This window comes from Gobio gobio (assembly GCF_949357685.1).
Source record: "Gobio gobio genome assembly, chromosome: 23".
NCBI classification, from domain to species: domain Eukaryota; kingdom Metazoa; phylum Chordata; class Actinopteri; order Cypriniformes; family Gobionidae; genus Gobio; species Gobio gobio.
The window spans coordinates 34,643,984-34,665,514 of NC_137119.1; the positions used below are offsets into that span (position 1 = coordinate 34,643,984).

The following is a 21,531-nucleotide window of genomic DNA, read 5'->3' on the forward strand; positions in this document are numbered from 1 at the left end:
AAATCTTAAGGCGGTAAGTGCAAATAGCAACAAAAAGTACTTTCTTTACACTAAGTGTAAATAGTTGCTAGATGCTATTTATCCTTCCTAATTCCTAATTCCTAATGTTTTTTTTCAAATAAATGCCTCTCTGAGCTGATATGCGATGGGAAAATGGAGAAGAGTGAGTTTGGAAAAAAAGGCGGATTCGCGTCAAAAGTTAGTGTAAATAGCCTCTGCTAACAAGCTTCATTTTCTGTAAAAAAAAATTTAAATACAAGAATCTTTACTTTTTAATTTTGGGTAAAATAAGACCCATGCTCTTGACAGGTTTTGTGAGATTCGCTCTGACACATGCATTCTCCTAGCCTAGAAATCTAGACGCACCCTAGCGGCAGAACATTTATTTTGCCGCGAGTGTAGTCTAGCAACTCTCGGTAGACCTGAGAGCTGGAAAAAACAAACTCTGGTCAGGCCAATCACAGCGTGTGTAGAGTCGGTGGGCGGGCTTAACATAATGACGGCCCGTCACGGCAGAGTTGCGGAGGTTCTGCGTGCTACTCGTAAACAAAACTGACGAACTGAAACCCTTCAACTAACGTTAGCTCGACTTCACGTTCTTCTTCACTCTGGTTGGTTGTGGCGCTCATGGCCAATTACGTGCAGGGGGAATTTGAAAGACAACCGTTTATCCCGCCCCTCAGATTGAGCCCTGTCAATGGTGAGTTTCCAGACCCAACATCTTGATGTGGGTCTGGCTTGTCAGGCTAGCATTCTCCTGTATTCACTAGATGAACTCCTAATGTTGTTATATTTAAAGGCAAACTGCTTCCCTTTCCATAAAAGCGGTGTAGATAAACCCAGTGAGAGCCCTACAGCAGTTGACCTCTGTAGAAACGAGGTTAAGTCTCATCTTCACGCTGTTCCCTCACTATCTCTAAACACAACTTGCCTCTTACACTCGTAAACAAACTGCGCTGAGGGACGTTGCTCTGATGTGTAGAAACCTTACCTTTGAAAAACACAAATTTGCCCTTGCTGTTCTCATATACGGCGTCAATCTTGGGTGGAAGACCCCTCCAGAAGACATTGATGAGCATGGGGTAACCGGGCATCACGGCATTATCTCTGACCCTCCAAAACCAGTGGTCCTTCGTAGATGGAAGAGAAAAAATACACAAAGAACCATTAGTTGCACGACATGTTTCGGGGTTTACAGCTCCAGATGGATCCCATAAGGCTTTGCATGTTGTCTCTTTGGTCAATACAAGGCTTTGGAGGCTTTGTCTTGTAAACAACCGCTATTCCATCATTCATTTTAGGGCGAAAAAGTACATTTTATTAAATCAAACCCAAACAGGCATCTTCCTACATGGAATAGTTTTAGTTGTGGCATCCTGCCCTTCACCTACTGTGTGCCGGCCACAGCTGCTCTCACTTCCAGCTTTGGAAAATCCCCCGTCACACATCTACAGCTTTGATGTCACTGCTTTGATGTCTCCAAAGCTTGTTTAAACGTTGGTGGCAAAACAGACAATATCTCCGTCATCACTCTGTGGTGGCTGTAACAATCCTTGCCTCCTGGGAAGTTCCTACTTGTGAGTCCACAAATCAAGATTATGATGGGATGTGCGTTCAAGTGAATAGACGCAGTGGGCAATTTGATATTTCTTTCTCTGTTTCACAGTTCCAGACAGACGCAGGAGGCTTTTTAGTTCTAGTGAAGAGCAAAGGATGCACATTAGGTGTTTAATTGATGCTTATCTGTGTTTTATCACTCTGCCACAGAGGATGATGGGAAATCAAGCCTGTCGCCTCATAAACTGGATAAACATCTAGCATTTTCTTGCAAGCTTTATCTCTATTTGTTCCAAACCTGTACTTCCGTTGAACATGCACGCACTCACACATACATATACACTATATTGCCAAAAGTATTGGGACACTCCTCCAAATCATTGAATTCCATGGCCACGGGTGTATAAAATCAAGCACCTAGGCATGCTCAGTGAATTCAAGCATGGTACCACTGATAGGTTGTCCCATGTGCAATAAGTCCATTCTGGAAATTTCCTCACTACTAAATATTCCACGGCCAACTGTTAGTTATATTATAACAAAGTGGAGGCAATTGGGAACAACAGAAACTGAGCCACGAAGTGGTATTAATGGTATTAAACGCAACTGGAATGATGTTGTGCTGGAAATGCATGACTTATGGTGAATGTATTGTACCTTTTAAACTGGAGAGAGAGTGAAATGTGTGTATCTATGATACTATGAATGTGTAATCAGTTCCTTTTCCATTATCTGACACCATACACAACTACACGGACACTGTCAGAGCTGTCGTTCAACCAACCGCCCACAGCAGGAGACTTTTGAGTGTGAAAGTAGTATTCTGTGTCCTTGGAGAAAATACTGTAACTGAAAATGTATCATACAGATAAATAGCAGGCTTGTTGGTTATTAGTGGTGTTAACAAATCAAATATCACTAATACTTTGGCTTGTAGTTTGGGTTAAACCCAAATTAAACTTTGGTGTGTAACTTGTCACATATTGTTTGTGATACAGACTTGAATGATAGCTCAAATTTAAATAGGTTCAGCCACCTAGCATTTGCATACCAACATGCCAACAGCCACTCAGAACACATTAGGGGGCAGTTGTGGCCTAATGGTTATAGAGTCTGGCTTGTAACCCAAAGGTCGCGGGTAGGAACAAGGCACCTAACCCCCAATCGCTCCCCGGGTGCCGCAACGAATGGCTGCCTACAGCTCCGGGTGTGTGTGTCCACAGTTTGCATTGTGTGTGTGTGTGTGTGTGTTCACTACTCACTGCTCCTAATGTGTGTGCACTAACTTGGGTTAAATGCAGAGGATATAATCCAAGTATGGGTTGCCATACTTGGCCTTCACGTCACTTCACAATAGCAACTGCGCACAAAGACAACACTCCAGCACATTTCCATATAAACGTCTACTTTTTCTCATCTTCTTCTATCATGAAACCAAAGAAAGACACACAAATTAAACGTACTACGTAATCACAGGAAGGCCCACACAGACAACGGTGACCTATGCACAACTAGTAAACGCGTGTTCCCGGGAGGAGCAACATTCATCTGCGTTGTATTATTGTTTGGCTATGAGAGAGGCTATGAGAGTTGTTTCTGTGTTCAGGTCCAAATGACTTGAAAGAGTGAGAAATGACAGGCCACGGGACACGTTACATAGCTTCAGTATTATCCTGAGCAAGAGAAAATGTAGGACTGGACTTGATTTTGACCATCGGGAATTGATCGGTTGGTTGTGGTTTGCTATTGGTCGATCTCATGAGTGACAGGTTGCCCCGCCCTCGCGCCAAGTGATGTCTTTGTAAGAGGGAGGGGAAGATATTTTGATTAAAGATTATGACGCCACATGAATAAAAAAATAACGATGTGCACAGATAAATCCTTTATATTAAATATGAATGGTGCATTTTGATTTCATGGTGACTTTTCAACCTTTCTAATTAATTAAGAGTTGCCCGAATTATTTGCTATAATTCTTGTTAGGGCTGGGTAAAAATATGAATTTCTCGATTTTAATCGATTCTCATTTTTACCAAATGATATCGATTCTTAAATACCAAGAATCGATTAGTCATCCTGTTTTCAGAAATGAATGAACGAAACAATGTAGCGCTCCTCCCATCCAATAACTCGCAATAAGCTTTGTGCTTTGTTACCATTGATATGAAACAAAGTCTCTGATTTCAAATTACGTCCATTTTATTACGAAATTCAAAAACAAAAATACCATTTTGGCGCTATGGCGTGAGATTGCTCTGGCTCAGCTGAGCTCACCTCAAGAGAAGCGGCAGCATGCACCGTTAAAGTATGTTAAAAGATAGAGTACATCTTACCGAAATCCGTATAATGTCACATGGAATCGCTCAATCAGTGTTTCAACCGTGGAAAGGTGTCAGTAAAACAGCTTACACAATGTCATGTACGTCACATTTACCTCAAAACTCATATCCAGTGTCCATAAACTCCTTAGTCAGCAATAAAAATTAACTCTAGAGGAGCATTTTTACTAAATATATGCACCATATTAGTCTATTCATTATAATTTTTAAAGTTCTTCAATATTTAATGCATGTATATACGAATAAATATGGCAAGTTTTTATGACTGACACACAATTTAAATGTATATATTTCAAAAAACGAATTACTCCCATTGTTTACACCATCAGTTAAGAGATTTGTTTCCCTTGAGAAAATTTGCCATGTATTGTACCTGATATATATCCAAAATAATCGATATCGAATCGAATCACAAGCTTGTGAATCAAAATTGAATCAAATTGTGAAATGTGTCAATACCCAGCCCTAATTCCTGTTACTTAACAATAAAATAGATTAAATAGTAAGTATTAAATAGTAAATAGAAGGCAGTTAAACATTATATTGTATCAGGGATATCTTAAAATGTAGGGTTGCATGAATTTTGGAACTTAAAAAATGGGTCATGGACCAAAAATTTATTCTGCTTTGGCTAAGAAAGACTGCCTTATGTGACCCTCTGTACCTCATTTTGAGTAACAGTCACTCTCAGAGAGACCATTATCTGGTACAAGTTGGACTGTCTTCAATTTAAAATATCTTGAATATGGAGGAGTGAAATGTTAAATATAATGTTGTAGTACAGGAAGCAGCGGAAAGATTCGAGAAATTGAAGCACATGCTGTTCAGTTATTAGGATCAGATGCTCAGAACTTCTTGTGAAATCAGAATGGTTTAGTCTAGTGATCTTATAAAAGCTTCACTACATAGGGCTGGAATTGTGTTTAAGTTATGATACAAGTTTGATATTTAATCAGTGGCGGCTGGTGATAATTATTTTTTTTTGGGGGGGGGGGGGGGTGATCGGGGTGGACAGTGTCTTCACTTTTATTTTTTTACACATTCATTTACCACATATAATTGAATGAGAAAAAAAAAAAAAAAAAGCAACAACAGACTAGCATGTTGACTATTTGAACATAAATTTTGCTCTCCTTTCTTTCTGGCCAGCAAATTTCTCAATGACTCTCTGATTAAAGTCCGTCATCTCAGTAGTGTCATGACATTTGCATTGTTCAGTCAGATATTTGAGGTCTCTTACCCCTGTTTTTGTCCACAAAACTTCAGTACCGACACTTTGAAATAAAAGACAGGGAAAGCAATAAAGGGCATTGCTAACAACACATCCAGCCAGCCACCTAACTTACGTTTCTCATAAGCGCGTGAAGCTCCGAGTGCAGCTGCGTCCTGTCACTGGCCTGCTGCTGGATCTGTAAATTGCGTTGGTCCGGTTCGGGATCTTCCAACGAAGGCCTTGTGAAAGAATTTGGTTTAACTGCTGCCATCTCTATGAAGGTGATCATCCTAACAAGGTTTTGGCGGAGTCGGAGTAACTGTGTCGCCCACGCACTTTCGCTTTAGTGGCCAAGAGCGGAAAGTTGAATGACAGGTGACGAGAACCAATCAGATTGGATAAAATATAACACGCATCCAATTCTGATTCGCCAGGGACGCTGCGACCTGCGTCCGGAGGAGGATCTTTAAAGGGTTAGTTCACCCAAAATTGAAAATTCTGTCATTAATTACAGTCGTTCGACACCCGTAAGACCTCCGTTCATCTTCGGAACACAAATGAAGATATTTTAGTTGAAATCTGATGGCTCTGAAAGGCCTCCATTGACACAATGCACGGTACACTCTCAAGACCCTTAAAAGGTACTAAAGACGTCGTTACAAAGTCCATCTCACTACAGTGGTTCTACAATAACTTTATGGAGTGACGAGAATAGTTTTTGTGCGCAAAAAAACCCTAAATAACGACTTATATAGTGATGACGATTTCAAAACACGGCATCATGAAGCTTCGAAGCGTTATGAATCAGCGAGTCGATTCAGCAGTTTGGATCACCAAATTTCAGCAGTTTGGCGGTTTGACACGCAATCCGAATCATGATTCGACTCACTGATTCATAACGCTTCGAAGCTTCATGATGCCGTGTTTTGAAATCGTCATCACTATATAAGTCGTTATTTAGGGTTTTTTTGCGCACAAAAACTATTCTCGTCACTCCATAAAGTTATTTTAGAACCACTGTAGTGAGATGGACTTTGTAACGACGTCTTTAGTACCTTTTAAGGGTCTTGAGAGTGAACCGTGCATTGTGCCAATGGAGGCCTTTCAGAGCCATCAGATTTCAACTAAAATATCTTCATTTGTGTTCTGAAGATGAACGGAGGTCTTACTGGTGTCGAACGACATGAGGGTAAGTAATTAATGACAGAATTTTCATTTTTGGGTGAACTAACCCTTTAAGAACCAATTAGAGACCAGCTTCAGGTCACATGCTGCCCGTATATTTTTGGACTTAGACATCCATTTGTCCGGCGTCCCTCGCCCATGAAACCGCATGAAACATATTGAAGAACATATTAGTTAACCGATCAAAGCCAGTTTTTATTAAATGCTGAGGCTCTTTCTAACAGCCGGCATATCGTATGAGTAAACTATTTTATTTTTATATAATTTTTGTATACATGTATATTTTTTTTGGAATTTTGAATGGGGGCTGTGCCCCAGCGCCCTCCATTGACCAGCCGCCACTGTATTTAATATATAAGTTTGAAACCTCATGAGGGTCAAAAAAGAAACTTTGAATCAGAAATGTTCTGATTCAAATGGTCTTTAATAGTTTCAGAATCTCTAAATTTCTCATAATTCCCTACCCTACAGCTATAGGGGAACTCTGTCAATGAAATTTCACTAATATTTGAATTTGTCTGAATTTTTAGGATGAAACCTTAAGTTACAAGAGCTTGGCATTAGGAGGCGAAAATACGGATTCCACGCAGAGCGTTCATGTGGTGTGTGAGGTATAGCCTGTTGAAATGAAACAGACCGTAACAACCAGCCAATACTAAACACAGGGATGCGTGCAAGGAGATGGAGGGATGAGAGATGCATCGGAAAGATGAAAGCACCCCAAGCAGTGTGGTGCTGGGCAGGTTGAGAGCTTGCAGCTGGGAGATCGGCTGCTATCTCTCTGCCTCTCACTGTTTCAGTCTACAGATCTCTCACCGGACTGTGAAACTCTCCTCACAGGACTGGACGGAAGAGATCTGCCATCGGACACAGACTTAAACCGCATCAAACACCAGCGCTCAGGAGACGGGCTGTCAGATGAGTGAAACACTCTCTCGTACACTCACACACTTACAGCGAGAGCGAGAGGGAGGGAGGAGGAGGGAACTGACTGTTTATATTACTAGAGAAATAATAGAGAACAAAGTGTGCTTTTATTTACATTGGCAGTAATTGTAAGTACAGGGTTTATAGACATACATTTTTGACATTTAAAAAAGCGTATTAAATATATTGTATATTTATTATAAATAAAATATTGAATATATTTTGATTTATATATTTAATATAATGTGTGTATATATATATAATTGTATATCATTTTCATTATTTGATATATATTTTATTGCCTTTTTATAAACGTAATATAATGTACAAGATTTTAATGTAATATTAAAAAGCATATTAAATATATTTTTATTGTATATTTATTATAAATAAAATATTGAATATATTTTTATTTATATATTTAATATACTGTATATATATAATGTGTATATATATATATATATATATATATATATATATATATATATATATATATATATATATATATATATATATATATATATATATATATATATATATATATATATATATATATATATATATATATATATATATATATATATATATATATATATATATATATATATATATATATATATAATTGTATATAATTTTCATTATTTGATATATATTTTATTGGCTTTTTATAAACGTATTATACTGTACAAGATTTTAATGTAATATTAAAAATAAAACTTTATTAAATATATTTATATTTTATATTTATTATAAATAAATAAACATAAAATATGACAAATTTTATATATTTATTCATATATTTATCATGAATCATATAATATTTATTATAGAATATATATTTTTTTATTGTATTATTTTATAGACTTTAGTGTACAGACTTCATTTTGACATTTAAAAAATATTTTTAAGATTAGGAAATAAAAGTGTATTAAATATTATATTTATATTGTATATTTATTATAAATAAACAATATATTAAATATGTGTATATATTTATTCATATATTTTTCATGCATTATATAATATTTAATATAGATTATTTTTATTCCAATCTAATTTCCCTGTAGGTCAGTGATATATATATAATTTTGTCTTTTTTAATATTTAATCACCACAATAAAGCAGTATCAGATTTTTTTAGCAACTAAATGTGTAATTAATCAGCATATCATGTAATTCATTTGTTTTTATATATATATATATATATTTCACCTAGTAATTATTTTCAAGTGGTTGCAAGAAATGATCTCGTATCAAACTTTTCCTGATGATTATGGATCTGTCAGTGTAAGTCTGTTGTCTCCTCATCTTTCAGCCAATCAGGTCGTCTGTCCACAATTGTGTGCCGCCAACATGAGAAAGCTGACACCGATATTACTCTGGATACATCTCAGAACTTAGATGGCAGGCTTTGAGCGTTTTACTGCACAGAAATATGTTTGTGTTATTGTCTAGCCGCGATGATAGACTACTCCAGTTTACAGCGTGTGAGAGAGCGAGCGACTGAGTGAGTGAGGAAATGTAACAGCATTCATGATAGATTTTGTTTTCCCAGAGGCTTCTGCTGTGAAACTGGGAGTGGAGACCAAGTGACAAGATTAGAGCCCAACAAAAACCCTCTTCAAGTGGAATAAATCTACACGTCAGTATGAGTTCGGCTATTCGGAAAAAAAGAAACTTTCAGCAAAGTCTGACAAATGAATGCCATCTATTTTTAAACCGAGAAAAATATACACAAAAACACTGGCTGTGTGTTATGTGAGAGCACAGTAAATCTTTGCAGTGTCCTTCAGAGAGATCAGAGAACTACAACACTCGAGTTCAGCCTCTATTCATATGCATCTCCTCAAGATCCATAAGTGAGATGGCATACAACACCTTCAGAGAGAATCGACTTTTTAAAAAGAGTTTCCATTGTTAATCTGTTTTAAAAGTTGTATCTTCTGCAAACCTCTTTTAGTGCCCCTGTGTGCAGTTACTGGACATCAACTTTTCTTTGTGTGTTCTGATTTCAGACATTTTATAGACTTTGGCAGGTATGGATTTTGGAGTCATAGCCTTTCTGAAAGCCTAATGAGAACATAAGCTACAAATAAAAAAGCATAACATTATGACCACTGACAGGTGAAGTGAATAACACTGATTATCTCTTGTTGAATAAAAGTTTTTTTTTAAATTCTGACTGATCTATAGCATAAAACCAGTGTATTTGGCAATATATTGGTGATATGCAAATCTATAACAAATTGATAAATAATATTAATACTAATGTTTTGTCTGTGTACTTCAATAAAGAAAACACTCAAGTAGCCTTCTGTTCCTATGGTTACTTTACTCTGATTAACATGAGCTTATGATATGCAATTGCAAGACATGCTGTTCCCTACAGTATATGTAGATCTAAACAGTTCAGTTGATCATCTTTCCATGAGCCTCCCTTTATCTTTTTCCACCGGTGAGGTTCAAGCTTTCATTAGTAGGGTCAGAGCTTCATAATCCACACAGAGATTGCTAACGCTCAGCTCTTCTGATACACCGAACTATCACACTAGAGGTTTAAGGATTCATTGAAGGCAGCTCTCAGGTTCAGCGAGCAAAGAAAAGCTCATTGGCTCTGACTAATAGGTCACTGTCTTTCAGCACAAGCTCAAGAGAACAAAGAGAAAACACCCACACACTGAAACATTTCCTGCGGCCGCCACGTGTGTGTGTGTGTGTGTGTGTTTGTCAGCTGAGGCTGCCAGCGCTCTAAACACAGTGTTGAAGCGGCAGTTATGAGACCATAAGCTTGAAATGAGCTCATTTCGTGTAGTAATTAAGAATCTGTGTGTATGTTTTGTGCGTTTCAGACAGATACTGTTTGTCTCATTCGTTGGCTCACCTTAAACACGAACATCTCCCTCCTGAGGATGGCAAGCGTGTTGAAGCCGCCGTCACAGATGTCTGGCTTAGCGTTCGGGTGCAATGGTTTGTCGCCGGTCGGTATTCGTGGAGGCCGCGTCTGCCTGTCGTTTTTGCGTGGATCTACGGGAGGGTGCGAGCGGACGGGGGGAACTGTTGGTAGAGGTCTTGTGGGCTGAGGAAGTTTATCTGGAGGTCCTGAAAAGAGAGAGAGAGAGAGAGATGAGGGTCATCAAACACCAAATGTTTTCTAATTTCTAGATTTTTTTTTTGTTAATAGCCAAAAACCTCCTTATAAACGGCAATATTTGGTCTCATAAGAAGTTTGGCTAATGTAGTCAATTGTTTTGCTTGACGGAATTATTAAGAATAATACATTTAATGATTCATAGAGTATTGTGTTTTATCATGATGCAGTTTTATAAAAGTTTTAGAGGCTATATTCCATCTCACTGAACACTGCTATATGTTTATTATTATCAACATATTTCTGTTGCCGCTTTTATAAAGACATATAACAAAATTATTTAATAAATATTAAAATTCAATGATACATTTTTTTATTAATTAAATAAATAATAAAATGTATATGATTCACTAAATTATTTACGTTTTTAATAAATAATAATAAATAAAATAATAATAATATTAGAAAAAAATAATATTATAAATCTTACATTACAAAAATAATTCATTTGTGTATTTTTCTTAATTATACACTCTAAAAAAAAGGCTCGTAATCATAGGGGAACCTTTTTTAGTGCTATATAGCACCAATTTTGGTGCTTCAGTGGTTCTTCAGCGGTTCTTCAGAGGTGCTATATAGCACCTTAGTCAAAGAACCGGTGAAGAACCGCTGAAGAACCACTGAAGCACCACTGAAGCACCAAAATTGGTGCTATATAGCACTAAAAAAGGTTCCCCTATGATTACGAGCCAAGAACCATTTTTGGTGCAATATAGAACCTTTTTTTTTTTGAGTGTATTGTATTATATTTATTACAACTATTTAATTAAATATATATATTTTATTAGCCTATCTTTAATTCATTTTATGGTTTTTGTGTTATTATATTAATAATAATAATAATAAATAATTACTTTGAAAAATGTAATAGTATTATTATAATATTTAATATTTATAATAATTATTATACTGTTTTTATTTTTATGTGTTGTACAGTGTCCTCGAGTGCACAGAGAGGCGTCTTTAAATAAAATGTATTATTATTATTATTGTTATTATTATTATTATTATTATTATTATTATTATTATTATAAATCTTACATTACAAAAATAATTCAATTATATATTTTTCTTAATCATATTTTATTTATTACAATTATTTAATTAAATATATATATTTTATTAGCCTAACTTTAATTAATTTGATGGTTTTTGTGTTAAAATAATAATACTAATAAATAATTACTTTTAAAAAATATTTGTATTATTATAAATCTCACATTAAAAACAATAATTCATTTATATATTTTTCTTAATTATATATTTTTTATATTTATTACAATTATTTCATTAAATATATATTTTATTAGCCTAACTTTAATTCAGTTTATGGTTATCGTGTTATTATAAAAACGGATCACTTTTTTGATACACTATTTTTTACAACGTTTGAATGGTCATCCAAACACCAAAAAAAGATTATGTTTAAATTAAATGTATTTATACTGTATATTTAATATAAATAAAATATGTAATATATATATTTTATTTATCATGCATTGTATAATATAAAGTATATATAATTTATTTGAATTTATTTATTTAAATTATGAATTATTTAAAAAATAAAGGTAAAATAAGTTAGATAATGTAGTGGATTGAATAACTGGTTTCATAATATTCATCTGGAGTGTTGGTATAATAATGTGCTCTCGCATCAATTATAGTCCAGCATCCACCTCGATTATCTATGGACTCATTATCACAGCAGACGGCTGACCCGCGCTGAAGAGTTCAAGCTGTTAGCACAATGAACTAAGACGTCAGAATTTTTGGAAGAGCCGACAGAACGCTACGAGCTGATAGATCGAGAGGTCAAGAAGTCCTCTGTGAGAATGAAAGGATAGGTGATTAAATAGCGAAAATAATGAATGATTTTAAGCATGAATCAAGGAGGAGGGCCTCCTGACAGGATTACCCCTCTGGAGATGTGAGCGGCCCACAGGACCACAGACTGTCTGAAATCGAATCTCCTGAAATAGAGCGAGGATTACAGCCCTTCATGTTGTATAACACAGGACGAATGAAACAGACAGATATATAGAGAGAGATCTGGTCTCGTGAGAGTGATGGATATTGAGAGAATGTGGTTGGGAATGTGTGCGTGATACATAAGATGCACGAGTATCTCCACCCTCAGCCGTCTCTTCCTGTGTCGGGGAGGAAAGAGGAAGACCGAAGGGACGGATGTTGAATGGGATCCAGGAAAGAGGATCTGAACATCTCACCAACATGTTATTCTGGATTGGTGTGGAGGAACAGAGGGAAATATAGATTTTACGTTTTATGAGGAAAGTGTGTCCTGCTGGTTTGGAATGACATGAGGGTGAGTAAATGATGACAGAATTTTCATTTTCAGAGTGAACTATCCCTTTAAGCTTACATGCAACCCACCCAACAACTTAGCAATGCTGTAGTCACCTCAAAATCTTATGTATTTTTTTAAATATAAAAATTTAGTTAATTTATATTCTCTCCACAGGAAAAAAAATATAAAACCAGAGCAAGATGACATCTTGGTCACATATCGGGCAAAACAACACTTATATTGTTTCATAAAATGTAAAAATGTTGTTGATTTATGCTCTCTCCACAGGAAAAGCGAATAAAATCAGTGCGGTATAGACAGATGAATCAAAAACATATAGCATCAGTTAATTTGTGAATCAAAAACACACACACTGCTACTTCCCTACTGTATAGTATGCGAAAAACAGTACGCCAAAAGACTGTAGTATGTCTGAATACATAGTATTCGAAAAACAGTAGGCGAAAAGACCTACTACTTCCGCCGTGATTCTGAAGTGCGCATTCGATGGACACTTTACTATCCCATGAGGTCATGGGAGAGGATTTATGAATGTGTGAAGAGACGCAACTGACTCTGGTAGGTCACATGACACTAACAACATGGTGGCTGTAGTACGTCCAAATTTCATTCATACTACCCATATTCATACAAACATACTTCTTTAACGGTCTCAAAGTAAATTCAAATTCAAATGTGTTACCTACTCAGACAGTACACGATTTCGGACACAGCAACAGTGTGTCCCGATTGATTTGTGACTCAAAAGACTCTCATGAGTCAACAGTGTGACATTGTGGTTTGATTCACAAATGAAGGACTCTTTGATCCATTTGAATGTTGGATGGGATTCAGTTAAGTGGATCTCATGAACAGAGGAAAAAAATAAGGCACTAGATTTTTGCATTTTACAAGGAAAGTGTGAATGGATGCCAGAGTGTTGCTATGTGGTTTCTATGGAGTTCTGATTTGAGCTACACACTGAGGTTTAATATTCAGTGTTTGCTGAGAAAAGGTAAGTTGTGAATTTAGTGTGTTCTGTGTGAATGTTACCGTAGATCTTCTGGATGCCCTGCAGATCGTCGTGTGGCAGTCTGAAGTTCTCTGTGTCCATGTACTGGTAGAAGGGGGCCATGATGGCAGTGGGGTCGTTGGAGTGCTCCAGGCCTAACGCATGACCCAGCTCATGTACCGCCACCAGGAAGAGGTCGTTCCCTACACACACAAAAACAACATACTGTGAAATTGAGGCCGTTAAAACTCTCCGATGTCACTTTTTAGATTTGCTAACATCGATGAAGTCTGATTCCTGAATCAGTGACTCTTATGAGCCAGTTTGTAAAAGTAAATAAAAAACATTGAGCAAGATATCAAGATGGTCCGATTCCCAAAAAATGGCTTGATTCATTTGAGGGGGGAACACACCCAGCACAAATGGTTTAGTTTGATTTGTGAACAATTTGATTTGAGCCTTTTCTTATTTTATGAATCTAAAACATTCATCAACCTGGCTCCATTCTGTAACGTAAACTCCACTTTTCAGGACCCAATCAACTACAATTTGTTTTAAAGGTGCAGTATGCAATTTCTGAGAATCGTTGTTGAACACTGTTGATATTTGAACAGTTAAACACACCCCTGCTTTTATTGCTCTGCCCCCAAAATGCACACACACGCAATGCAAGGGTGGATGTTTCTTTATCATAGCAGAAGTGAAGCAAATAGTGCGTTGCAAAAAATAAAGAAAAAGAGAAAATCTGTATATTAATATCTGGTTCAGACAATATGATTATCACTGCGATAACATTAAATGACATGAAACACAACCCAGTCTCTTTTTGTTAAATGGAAGTTTATGTATGATCATTAATACAAAAGTATAAGTAAAATGTATAATAAGCTATACATGAAATAAAGCAAACAATTCAGTCCAACATTCAAAGTCAGTGCTAGTCGGCTACAACTGTAACGTAAAGTTATAACCTAAAAATAAAAAAGTAATGAAACTTCACTTTGCCCTCAGACTAAACGATTTGCCAGGGAACAAATTATAGATCCATGAGACCAAAGATCGCCCGTTACATATACACAAGACGAATTATAGCTCGAGACACACCACAGAGACATTAGAGCCAGCGGTAGACGTCAGAAGGACTAGCCGAGGAAAGGCTGCTCTCGCCGGGGTTAACGAGCGCGGAGCGCCGCTGATCCACTGGAGCTCACAACTCCGAAAATGCCAGATAAAATGTTCAAATAGGCACTCTTTTTATAAATAAACCACAGATTTGAGCTTTAAACAACTACATTATCGCCTGAAAAAGTCTTAAAACTACGTTTTGTCACACATTAACGGTAGATTTGAACAAAAAAGACGTGTAAACACAGCCCATGTCAGCCATTTCTCAACGAGACGAGCCGGCTGGCAGAAGCCCCTCCCATGACGCGAATTCGCGTCTGTTGTGAAGTGAATGTCACGCGCGAATGAAGCGAATTTCACGTGAAAATGAAGCAAATAAACTCAAAATGTTCAAGCGTCCAACTTTGCGTAATTCGCGTCCGGTGTGAACGCTACATAACTCACTCTCTCTCCTCCCCCATCATGAGTGGACACGCCCCCTACTGCTGATTGGCTACAAGTTTGTTTTGGTGCTCGGTCTGATCCACTTTCAACAGCGTTTCTCAGAAGTCGTTTAATGCACCTTTAAGCAGTTATAACGAGGATCTAATTATGATATTGTAATATGTAACACAAAATATTGAATCATGAGAAGTGTATATATGTTCTAAACGAAAGAAAATGCCACTAAATTCACAACAAAGTCTGTATGTGTCAGAGCACATAATGATATGTCAAAATCAAAGCTGCAGTCTGTATGTGTGCGTAATTGTTATCCATCTCTGTTTCCACTCCAGAATAACTCATCCAGAGTAACCACAGCTACTGCTGGGATTCATTACAGAATGAACAGTCACTACACACCCTCATATCAAACATCCACACTGAGCATCTTCCCTCTGTGCACAAATGGAAAACCCCGCCCTGATCGCTCCGTGATGGTTTGGAAGTGGGACTTTACGCCACAGGCCAGACACCAAAGTAAGGCAGACGTTATGCGATGGAAAACAAGGGCCGCAGAGAACAGCACACCCATGACGGCCACATCAGCAGCTACAAGCGGTCTATCATTTCTCTTCTCCTTCTCCTCCATCTTTTATTTGCTGACACAAATGAATATGACACATTTTAATTCAGTCAACTTGTGTTTTATTTAAACTGCTCTGCGCTGATCAAATTATGCGTTTTGCATTCCTGGGTATTTAGGTCTATTTCAGTGCACAGAACGTTCCCCCGGAGAATTCGGCAGCATCAAAGCCGATAACTGTGAAACACTCCAAAATACACAACTGACCAAATGCTACTGAGCGAACAAAACACATGAGACGAGTTATAGTTCTGTTATCAGAGAAAAATATTTGTTTGGTAGGATTTTAGAAGGAAACAAACATAGGCTACATAACACAGAAGAGTTATTAAGAATTTATGATTAACGGGATGGTGGGTGTGCAAGAACGTAATCAAGAGAGAGACTTTGTAGTATGATAGAAAGTGGGCCGCACTGTAACTGAACTGTCTGGAATTAGAGCGATCAGTTTTTCAAAACGCTGTTTATGCTACAGATGTGAATCGCATTTCAAAGACTTTTAAGGGGAAATTTAAAGACTTGGGTGAGCTCTTTTGAAATAAGGGATAGTTCACTCAAGAATGAATCTGTCCAACAGGTTTTGAATGAAATGAGGGTGAGTAAATGGGTGAACTATCCCTTTAAGGCAGAGTGTAACCACCCAGCAACCACATAGCAACCACTCAGAACATCATAGCAACTGCTAATCAACTCCTGGGCCACCCCAAAACTGGCAAAACATTAAACATAATTTTTCATAAAATGTAATTTAGTTAATTTGCACTCTCTCCACAAGGATAAAGGATAAAACCAGGATAGAGAAATGTATCAAAATCGTAGCGCAAGACCAGTATAGTTTGATTCTTAATTTAATTTGAGTTATTTAATTTGAGTTCATTTAAGAATCAAAAACACACAGCATGGCCAGTGTAGTTTGATTCGTGAACAAATTACTCTTATGAGCTCATTAATTTTAATTACTCAAAAACCAATGTGAGTGAAATGTGAAATGTGTAGTTTTTTTGTGAGTGAAAATTGACAAATGAATCAACAACAGAGCAAGCCCAGTACAATTTGATTCCCGAACAAATGACTCTTATGAGTCAATTTGTGAATCAAAAACACACATCATGGCCAGTGTAGTTTGATTTGTGACTGAATTACTTTTATGAGCCAGTTTGTTTGAGTGAATCAGAAACAGTGCAATCATTGTAGCTTGATTCACAAATGAACAAACAAATGACTCAAAATGAACAAATGTGAATCAAAACGATTCTTATGAGCCAGTACTTTTTCAGTGCATCAAAAAAAACAAATACCAAATAAACGAAACGAAGTCCTACGGGTTTTGAATGACATGAGGGTGAGTAAATGATGACAGAATTTTCATTTCGGGGTGAACTGTCCCGCCACCCACACAACATGATTTTGCCAAGTAAGACAAATGGAACCCTAAGACTGCACAGTCCACACTTTCGTCAGGTAATGCTACTTTGACTGTCAGGTAGAAGTCTGCAGTGGAGCTCGGCAAAAGTGCGTACTGAGGGTGCTCGAAAGCACCCTTCAGAAACCTAAAATGACAAATGAGACACCCTGCGGGCTTGTGGACTTAATGGACAACACGTATGTGGCGGCCATTGGATTTACAAGAATGCAAGTGCACATAAAGTGTGCTTTTTCCATAAAATATAAAAATGTATTTTAATTTTTGCTTCTACAGAGAGGAGGATATAACCAGTGGGGGATAGATCTGGTGATGAGTGGAGTGGAGTGAAGTGTGCGTGTCACACAGAATCAGCCGATTCGAGCTCAGGCCCAGTTCTCCCAAGATGCTCCTGGTGAAGTTCAATCAGGAACAGCTGTGTTTGAACCATCACATCTCTTATGTAAGACCAGAGACCCTGATTAATTAGCAGGCAGCTGAAAGGCAAGTTCACACATCAAAAAGAGGGGAAAGAAAAGCAATGTGATGGGAAACAAAAACGGGATATATACAGTGGTACTGAATGATTACCATATTCATATCCCATGGTTTTTACATGGTACTCCATATCATGGTACTTAAGGATTATATTATTCATATGTTCCATGGTATTTATTTATATGGTACTCTAATTTACTTGAACAACATGTGATTACTATGGTGCATTTCCAATAAAACATGCTAATAATACTATAGCATCTTGATATACTGTATACCATGTTACTGAATGATTACCCTATTTATTTGCCATGTTATTTGTTCAAAGAATAATATGGTTTTACCATGTTAAATGTCCAAAAAAAATGGTAACACCATGGTACATCAATATATACCATGTTACTGAATATCTGCCATATTTGCATACCATGATATTTACAAGGTACTTTAGAGTTCTTTAACAAATAATATGGTTTTACCATGGTAAAAAAACAAAAACATGATGATGCCATAATACATTGATATACAGTATACCATACTACTGAATGATGGCCATTCATATTTAACTACCGGTACCATGGTATTTATATGGTACCCCAAGTTACTTAAAAGAAGGACATTTTGGTAAATGTTAAATGTCCAATAAAACATGGCAATACAATGGTACATTGATATACACTCACCTAAAGGATTATTAGGAACACCTGTTCAATTTCTCATTAATGCAATTATCTAATCAACCAATCACATGGCAGTTGCTTCAATGCATTTAGGGGTGTGGTCCTGGTCAAGACAATCTCCTGAACTCCAAACTGAATGTCAGAATGGGAAAGAAAGGTGATTTAAGCAATTTTGAGCGTGGCATGGTGGCATGGGCGAAAATGCCTTGTTGATGCTAGAGGTCAGAGGAGAATGGGGCGACTGCAAGCTGATAGAAGAGCAACTTTGACTGAAATAACCACTCGTTACAACCAAGGTATGCAGCAAAGCATTTGTGAAGCCACAACACGCACAACCTTGAGGCGGATGGGCTACAACAGCAGAAGACCCCACCGGGTACCACTCATCTCCACTACAAACAGGAAAAAGAGGCTACAATTTGCACGAGCTCACCAAAATTGGACAGTTGAAGACTGGAAAAATGTTGCCTGGTCTGATGAGTCTCGATTTCTGTTGAGACATTCAGATGGTAGAGTCAGAATTTGGCGTAAACAGAATGAGAACATGGATCCATCATGTCTTGTTACCACTGTGCAGGCTGGTGGTGGTGGTGTAATGGTGTGGGGGATGTTTTCTTGGCACACTTTAGGCCCCTTAGTGCCAATTGGGCATCGTTTAAATGCCGAGGCCTACCTGAGCATTGTTTCTGACCATGTCCATCCCTTTATGACCACCATGTACCCATCCTCTGATGGCTACTTCCAGCAGGATAATACACCATGTCACAAAGCTCGAATAATTTCAAATTGGTTTCTTGAACATGACAATGAGTTCACTGTACTAAAATGGCCCCCACAGTCACCAGATCTCAACCCAATAGAGCATCTTTGGGATGTGGTGGAACGGGAGCTTCGTGCCCTGGATGTGCATCCCACAAATCTCCATCAACTGCAAGATGCTATCCTATCAATATGGGCAAACCTTTCTAAAGAATCTTTTCAGCACCTGTTGAATCAATGCCACGTAGAATTAAGGCAGTTCTAAAGGCAAAAGGGGGGTCAAACACAGTATTAGTAAGGTGTTCCTAATAATCCTTTAGGTGAGTGTATAGCATGGCACTGAATGATTTCCATATTAATATACCATGCTACTCTAAGGTACTTAGGGTACTTAGAATAAAACCCCAGTAAAACCTTCAAAAATGAAATACTACCATATTTTTGGGACATTTACCATATAGGACCATGGACCTTAAAAGTATCATGTAAATACCATAGTGTTTCAAAGTACCATAATATTACCATCTCTATACCATAATACTGCCATAGTACATTTTCGTAAGGGAATGAACAAACAAAACATGGCATTATAATAGCATGATGTCCATGGTAATACCCTGGTACACTTCTGTGTGGAACAGACACACAACAGTAGGTTCATGTACATGTATCCCATCACGCAGGAGGGAATTAGTAAAATGTTCCAATAGTCTTTTCTCTTTGTATCTCACCTTCTTTCTAATGTGAGTTTCGCTCGTTGCAAATCGCTTGAGCAATGCCTTTTTAAGCCGTATGATGAACATCCTACTCACACGGGCCAACACACACACACACACACACTAGGCTCCAGCGACCTAGGCTCTGATTACAGATGATGGATCCATCCGCTTAATTCCAAACACGAGATGGGAAATGTCAAAGTGGATCATCCCACACGCTGAATGATTGACAAGCCTTTCTGCAACATGCACTGCCAGGAAATGATTTTAATAACAGCGAATGGCTTGATGAACTTTCAGGGATTCATTAGCCTTCAAAGGATATGACATCACTCAGTGTTTCTCAGGGGAACAGGGAGCAATTCAGTAAGGCAAGATCTGTGTGGATGTTTGTGACATTGAGGAACAGGGCGTCTTTTAAATGAGAAGCTAAACACGCACACAAAGACATCAGTCAGGATACCCTTGGGGCACGTTACACCCTTTTTATAACCCATACGGATTTCCTCTCTGCTGGGGGACAAACTTCCTGTCAAACTAAAGACGGGAAGCACAGGTATTAGAGACTGAGCAAGAACCCCATTTCATTAATTTACCATTTGCCATACTGACGTCCTCTGTCTAGCAGAATGTTACATCTGTTTCTGCCACGCCGGCCCACACTTACAGCATTGTCAACAGGATTTCAGAGAAAACAGTAAATGCCCAAGGCCTAACTGAATGTCTTCCCCTCTTTTAAAGCGAACCATGTTTGATTTCCCCCTACGATTTCTTTCTTCGGAGTGCGCAAAGAGCTTCTGGGTAGTATCTAACATCACGTCACATGGAGATCATGAACAAAGCTGTGGGAAACAGCACTACAATATTCCACAGAGGATGTCAGAATGTCATCTAGATGTATGTACACCAACGGGCTGCTTCTGGAAGTAAAAATAGCATTCACTTTCTACATAGGGGACCAATAAACCTTTAAAGACAGACCTACTCTGTGAGCTACAAGGTTGTTAATTAAATGGTATATGCATTTGTTGAAGCCATTCATCTGCATGATGTCAACTTGTTTTTTGTATCACATGGTGGCAAGGGCCTGAAGTTGACTTAACATAGAGCGAGATATCAAGATGGTATAGATCGATTCCCAAACAAATGGCTCCTTACTATATATGTTTGATTGGACCACACGGGCCAGCCTTCGCTCCCCATGTGCATCAATGAGCCTTGGCCGACCATAACTTTTGCAAGTGCAATTTGGCAACCAAATGAAATATGCAATGCTAGCATTTGTTTTGCAGGTGTACTATTTTTATCAGCATATAAAGTAGGAAATCTGACTTGATATGACATCATGCACGCATCATCATACCTGTTTTGTCCTAATACCTGTTTCATGCTAATCACCACTCTGTTGCTCTATTTCTCTTTTGCTTTATACCATGCTAACACAAGTGATTACACCCTGCTAGCAAACCCTACAAATATACAAGCCTAATGCTAGCAAACCCTCAATTAATATTGCTAACGCAACCCACAAACAGACCCTTGCTGATTCATACTCAGTAAACAGACGCAGCTAAGAATACCATGCTAACAGTG

The 21,531-nt window shown here is 37.6% G+C and overlaps 1 protein-coding gene across 2 annotated transcripts in view; it reads right to left on the reverse strand.

Annotated features, from left to right (window-relative positions):
* mmp16a (matrix metallopeptidase 16a (membrane-inserted)) overlaps positions 1-21,531 on the reverse strand; it is a 78,094-nt gene that overhangs the window by 10,164 nt on the left and 46,399 nt on the right. For both annotated transcript variants that reach the window (XM_079805620.1, XM_079805621.1), the window contains exons 5-7: positions 13,731-13,892; positions 10,103-10,320; positions 992-1,130 (exon numbers count right to left, since the gene is read on the reverse strand). In XM_079805620.1, coding sequence (XP_079661746.1) covers positions 992-1,130; positions 10,103-10,320; positions 13,731-13,892 — 519 coding nt within the window. The remainder of the gene's footprint in view (positions 1-991; positions 1,131-10,102; positions 10,321-13,730; positions 13,893-21,531) is intronic.